Source organism: Brachycentrus maculatus, unplaced genomic scaffold (genome assembly GCF_059751285.1).
Source record: "Brachycentrus maculatus isolate JH-2025_06_01 unplaced genomic scaffold, ASM5975128v1 h1tg000706l, whole genome shotgun sequence".
Lineage (NCBI taxonomy): Eukaryota > Metazoa > Arthropoda > Insecta > Trichoptera > Brachycentridae > Brachycentrus > Brachycentrus maculatus.
Window position 1 is genome coordinate 255138 of NW_028281437.1, and position 6978 is coordinate 262115.

Genomic DNA, 6978 nt, shown 5'->3' on the forward strand with positions numbered 1-6978 from the left:
TTTTATTGTTAAAAAACACATAAAAATCGATATGACAATTGTTTCGCCTAGTTATGGCATTTTCAAACGCATTCGTTTGAAAAAAAAACAAAAGCAATAACTAGGGGAAACAATAACAATGACAAGAAAATACAACTTAGTACACTCGTAAAATCAGTATTTGATTTAACATTTAATACATAAAGATGAGTTATTCAGAAACATTATTTGATTAAAAGAAGAAAAGTTTTTTTCTTCAACAAGTATAAATTTTGTATTATTTTGGTGTGAAATTCTCAAAACGTCTTGGCCTTTTTTGCTTTCTGCAGTTGATATATCCTCAGTTAGATACTTGGTCAAGATTGTACAAGGTATATTTGGATTATCTTGTTCGATTTTGATATCCTGGCATTGTATTTATATTTATTTCTCTTTTGATGACGTTTTCTAGTCACTATATCGTAGTCATACAGGAGAAAGTGACCAAGAGTATTTTTTACAAAAACGTGATCATTGACTGTTTGATATCTTACTAGCTTAATCTTGCCCTGAAAAAATTCCCAAAGGATTTTAAACTTGTAAGTATAATATATTGACTAGTTAAAAATGACTAACAGCATTGATGTTTATTTTCTTGCCATGCAAAAGTGACTTAAATGGCCCTCCTGAACATTGTACGTTTTGTTAGTTGGTCACTTTCTCTTGTACGACTGCGATATTTCATTTTGCTTCCAAAACCGTCACGGTGATATTTGAAGTACCATCGTTCCGCGCGAGAGTCCTTCCCTAGCGATTCAAATCCCAGTTGGGAATGGGGCGATTCCATGGACAGGTCCGGCAGTCCGATACCCATCGAGTACCTGCCCGCCGAGAACTCGCTCAGCTCCCGAGTCCGGCTCATGATCCTGTACCAGGGCCGGCCGACCACCACCATCGCCGTGGGCGACCCCCTCACCTTCCGCCTGGAGTCGCAGGACGGCTACAACTACGTTACGGACATATTCGCGACCAACGTCATAGCCAGAGATCCATACTCCGGACGGTCCGTGCAGCTCATCGACAGATATGGGTAAGAACTCTAAAATATTGAATTCAAAGTTAAAGAAGACTTGTATTCGAACGAATGAGTGAGGAAAGAACGATAAAACAAATTTATGAGGCGAATGTAATTGGAAAAAGGAGCAGAGGAAAACCGAGAAAAACTTGGCACGATCAAGTATGTCAAATACTTAAAAGTGGTCAAGTTAGGAGTCGAAACAATCGGCGGGTATGTATGAACGTGGAAGAGGCGAAGAATGTTTGCAAGAACAGTGTGGCGTGGCGTTCTATTCTCTCTGCCTACCCCTGCGGGGAAGCGGCGTGATGGTTAGTTAGTTTTTTTTAGTATTCGTATCATGGAAAGCTGTCCCACCGCATGCCCAGAAGCATCTAGGCTTCCTGACAAACCTTTTCTTGCAAAGCATTTTTTAAAACTAAGTTGTGAAATTCATTTTAAATGTGAAAGAAAACAAAATTGTATCCCGATTTTACTGTGAATTTCTATTTTAAAGCTTTCAATATACCTGTCACTGCCAATCTAAATAAATACAAGTTTGTAAAAATTGTATTCGAATCAGTAAAACAAAGATACAAAAATATGGCTCAGAATTATGATAGGCGCTTTGGTGTAGTTGGGTAGACGCTCAATTACGAAACTGGCGTCGCGGGTTCGATTCCCGCCGATTGCAAAATCAATTCAAGAAATATTTATTTATTATTGGTCTGGGCGTTTGTGATGTATTTTTCACATGTACCTTCCTATCCTTACTATCCTACCTGCAGACTTGTCTGTTCTAAAATAGAAACCTTTAAAAAAATCCACCTAATTAAAAAGTTTAATATCCGTAATAGTTTTTGTTCTAAATATATAGAATGCTCTTATGAAAGACCAGTAAAGTAATGCAACTAAGACCATTCAACCAGCTGCAGTAAAGCAAATACCAGTAATGAAATGACTCAGTAAAGAGCTGTTAATATCAACAATTTAAAAACTTTATCTTGCAAGAATTTCAATAAGAGTCATTTGAATTGTTCTGGTTTATTTGAAGCCTTGGACTTTGACCATTATTCGAGTACAGAGTACAGTAAACCCCCCTATAAAGAAAACTGGTATAAACTTTTCCCCTATAACGTTTGCAAAAGTCTTTTTTCCCTATAATAGTGGTCCCCCGTATAACGCAGTATGTCCGTATATTCGGTCAAGTCGTTCCCGTTAGTTGAAATGTAAAAATACAGTTTAAAAATATTAACTCTATGACTCTCCCCTTGATAACCTTTATCAACGTTATAGGGGGATTTACTGTAATTTTTCATTTAGATTTACCTTATTATTATTATTTTTAGATGCCCAGTCGACAGCTACGTGTTCCCTGAGCTGGACAAGGGCAGAAGCGGAGACAGCTTAGAAGCAAGATTCAATGCTTTCAAGATTCCAGAATCCAACTTCTTGGTGTTTGAAGCAACTGTCAGGACTTGTCGAGATGGTTGTCAACCGGTATTTATTACAAATTTGCCCTAGTTTCGATCACGATGCAATATTTAAAAAAAAACTGCTGATGCCTAGCAATTGATGCGCATGTAATATCTATAATAATTCAATGGCAATGACAGTATGACTAATATTTTAATTTTATTTCAGGCATTCTGTTCAAGTGGAACGGGAAGGTCAGAGCCGTCGTTTGGAAGGAGAAGAAGAAGAGACGTAAACGGAACATTGACTTTAGACGATGACTCGGTTAATGGCACTGCGTTGGCCGTAAACGGAACCGATTCACCGGGAGCAATAGGATCGTACGGAGATGATGATTCGGAAACCGGAACGGAAGGACCGCCAGAATACCCGGAACATGTTAGAGAGATGATTGAGGTAAAGTAATCTGTCATTGAGTTGAAGCAAGTTTGGAATGAACAACATTTTGTATACTAACTTTAAAATGGGTGTTTTTTTCAATCTTTAGGTCTTCGAGTCACGCGATGAGATGATTCAAGGACTGCGTCATGTTGGTCCAGTAACTCCATCCGTTTGCCTCACTCCTGGAGAATACCACTCTCTTCTGACAGCCGTGGTGCTGTTGGTCTGTCTTCTGTTCACAGTCATCCTCATAGTCATGTTTGCATACAGGTAAGTCAATATTTTGAACTGGATTTTAAAAACCTTCGAGATCTTCTGTGGGAAAAGCACCCTGTTTTATCTTCATCATACCAATGCACGTTGGTTTACTTTAGGAAATACTAATATCTCCTGTCTCGTCCATTACTTTTGATATTATTTTTTCTCCGACAAACTTCCAAATATCGTCCATCCGATTTTCTGGTAGATGTTATTAAGGTTTTCTGTTCTCCGGTCTCAATTCGATAAAGATTCTCAAAACTGTATGTTATTTTCAATAATAATTGATACTAGAGGATTTGTGAAGTAAAATACTTATCGTTGTTTTATTTGTAGAATTCGTGTCCGTTTTAAGTATAATATTTGTGTATTTTTATGGCAGACGTTACTGGGGTGTGATGCGTAAGAACCAGTCTGCAGATAGAGAGCGTCCTCCATCTTCAGTAAACCGCCCTCCGTCATCTAGACCCGCCCAATCACGAGCATCACTATTTGGAGCCGGACTGCACAAACCTTTTGCTACAGGGTAAGATTCACACACACGAACCTATTGAATAATCTGTCAATAACTCACTAACTAAAAAAAACTTATTTATTTTTCAATACAATAACGACTTTTTAACCTTTGCGGTAGTACAAAAATTGATGGCCGACTTTCTCTGGGGAGTGAGTTCTTTTTACATGATTTTTTTTCCATTAATTCTATGTATTAATTATGAAGGTAGAAATTATTTAAAATTCTTTTAAAAAAAGCACCTTTTCGAAATATTTTTGAATTTTGACAAAATTACACACGAACATCCACCGATGTCGTTGCTATACAAGTTACATCATACCAACTGACAGACGGATTTCGAAGTTCATTAACGTCGATACTCCTTTAAGGAAAATTCGCACCGACGTTCATTTACGTCCATACTCCCGGTAAGGTTAAGAAAAAATTCAATTACGTCAAATGTAACCTGGATTAAAAGAAATTTTCAGCGAAATATATGCGTCATAAAAAAATGTTGCGCAATCTTGAGAAATTGGGAATAATAAAACGACCGGTGATAAATATTTGAAGAACTAAAATTACGATTTTGACAAAAGGCTGAGATCTCAATCGTACAAATTCAGAACGCAAACGGCTGCGCGAGAAGCCAGGCGTGTGTTGTTTCCTCACATTTTTTTAGAACATTTATTGGAATTTGATTATTTTTTAGAATCTGGATAAATTTTTTAATTTTTTTTTCATTCCTTACATTTAATTAACTCTTCTTTTCAAAACCATTTATATATATATTTCGAAGAAAACTTATTTAAAAACGGTGTTTTAAGAATAAAATTCAATTATGCTAAATATTAAATGGATTTAAAGAAAATCCCACGAGTGACATGCGGAGGCACAAACGGATCCCTAGGATCTACAAAAAGAAGAAGAAGAAGAAAAAGAAAGAAAATTAAGTTGCGGGATATCGAATATCCCGTGTAAATGGATAATTGTCGACCAAAGACAAAATTTGAATAATGTATAACAGTATATATATCAAAGAGTACGGCGGAATGAGGTGAAAGAGAATCTACTTTCATTATTTTTCATTAAAATTGTTCGCAACCGTTATTGTTATAGAAATTTGGCACGCGCATGTGATTTCGGGATCCCGACAAGGAGTCCGTTCGAAGATCCCAGCGAGCCCATCTACACGGATCCCTCGCTGTTCGAGCGATCCAGGTCACTGAGATCGCTGGACCTCAAGCAGCAGGGACATCGCCATCACAGGCAGGAAGATGCTTAAACCACGCCCGGTCCAAACTCGAAGGGTCCTGCTCTTCGTCGAGCCCAGCTGTCGGAGATGCCTTTACACGTACGCTCTTTACCGTGCGAATAGTGTTGTTCGTGTGACACGGGAATTGCGGCTTGCACACTGTGTCATGCGAAAAAACACGTGGTTATTTTTTTAACAAGTTGTACGAACATGTCCGCTGTCTTTCGTCTGAAAGTGCGGTAAACCGCGTACGTATAAAGGCAGTTATTGGATAATTGATTTTTTAATACCGTGAAACCCGTATTTTACGTCCCCGGATTTAACATTTTCCCGCCAATTGCGTGTAGTTATTTCAGTCCCGATATATGTTCGTTAAATTATTACCGGCATTTACGTTTTTTTCCCCGCAGAAAATATCCATCCTGTCATTCGATTAATGAATCGATCTGCAACGCTTCTATTTTTTGACGTTATTTGCATTCGTTTAATTGGTTAAAATTTTTTTAAAATGTAATTTTTTTATTACCCTCATTTTATACGTTCCCTCCATTTAGGTTTTTGTGTAAAAAAAAGTTGTCTACATGATTTTCTCAAAAAAATATCTTTTCAATACCCTGCATTTATATTTTCCCTCCATTTATTTTTTGTCTCTTAAAAAACGTAAAAAAGGGTTTCACTGTAATGGATATTTACTTAGGCTGTAAAAGTTACGTTTATAAGAAAAGAACAGAACTAGGTCGAAACTTTCGACAAAACATTGTTAAAAATCAATGAATTTTGATCCTATGTCATATCATGGTAAAGTGTCAACATTAATCGGTTAGTATAAATAATGATATTACATATTACTCCATATTAAATGGTAATTCTAATCATTTTACACGAATACTTGATGAATTCAATAAAACATATGAAATAAACATTGTGTTAGTAAAACGTCCTAGTTCTGTTTTTAGATATAAAAAAAACATTAAAATAAGTCATGTTTTATACTTTTTTGAACAATATCTATTTTTAAATATGAATGATGAGTTTTTCTTAGTTATTAATTATTTGAAAATAAAATGTCTTCTAAATATTTGATTATAAATTTTTATTTTTAAGAAGTATATTAGGTTTATAAAATATAAATAAATAAATATAATATTTTTATTCTTATATTTTAGCACTATGATCTCCGCGCCTCGCATCCACTTATCTTTTATGTTTTTATATAATTTAAACAATGCTTTTTTTACATAAAATTTATCATCCTTTTAGAAAAAATGATCATTAGGAATGGGAAAAATGAACATTATATATATATATATATATATATATATATATATATATATATATATATATATATATATATATATATATATATATATATATATATTATATATATATATATATATATATATATATATATATATATATATATATATATATATATATATAAATATATATATATAAATATATATATATATATATATATATATATATATATATATATATATATATATATATATATATATATATATATATATATATATATATATATATATATATATATATATATATATATATATATATATATATATATATATATATATATATATATATATATATATATATAAACAATTTTGTTATTAAATTCTTAACCAAACAAAACGATAAGTGTATGCGATGGTCGAATTAAAAGCACCATATATCAACATAATGTTATAATATTATATATTAGGATGTTATTTTTGTAAACTGCTGAAATTCGTAATTAAAACGTAAAATGTTGTATTTTCGCCCAGAATAAGAAAAAATGCCTTTTGGCTTTTGGCCTTTGAGTTTGGAATATTTACAAAAAAAATGTCTTTGAAAAAAATGTGCGATGTTAAATGAATATTCTAAACTCGTCAAACAGACACAGTCGTTGCTCCTCACCTCATTATCCAATAACAAAACGGTTTCAAAAATCCTCAATTTTAAATGAAAACAATATTTAAACATTTCGCTCACTCCTTTCAACAACGTCATAAATCAAAAATCGTCAATTTTTTGTTGTGCATGTTTTCGGAATACCCAGAAAATGTACTATATCACAGCAAAACCAGCATATTTTAAACT

At 33.6% G+C, this 6978-nt stretch overlaps 1 protein-coding gene across 1 annotated transcript in view; it reads left to right on the forward strand.

The window, feature by feature from the left end:
- LOC148300496 (uncharacterized) overlaps window positions 1–6153 on the forward strand; it is a 56229-nt gene extending 50076 nt beyond the window's left edge. Inside the window, exons 19-24 of the mRNA XM_088274681.1 lie at window positions 812–1048; window positions 2362–2512; window positions 2657–2884; window positions 2976–3139; window positions 3510–3653; window positions 4740–6153. Of these exons, the coding sequence (XP_088130807.1) occupies window positions 812–1048; window positions 2362–2512; window positions 2657–2884; window positions 2976–3139; window positions 3510–3653; window positions 4740–4905 (1090 nt within the window). The 3' untranslated portion in view covers window positions 4906–6153. The remainder of the gene's footprint in view (window positions 1–811; window positions 1049–2361; window positions 2513–2656; window positions 2885–2975; window positions 3140–3509; window positions 3654–4739) is intronic.
- The last annotated feature ends 825 nt before the right edge of the window (window positions 6154–6978 follow it).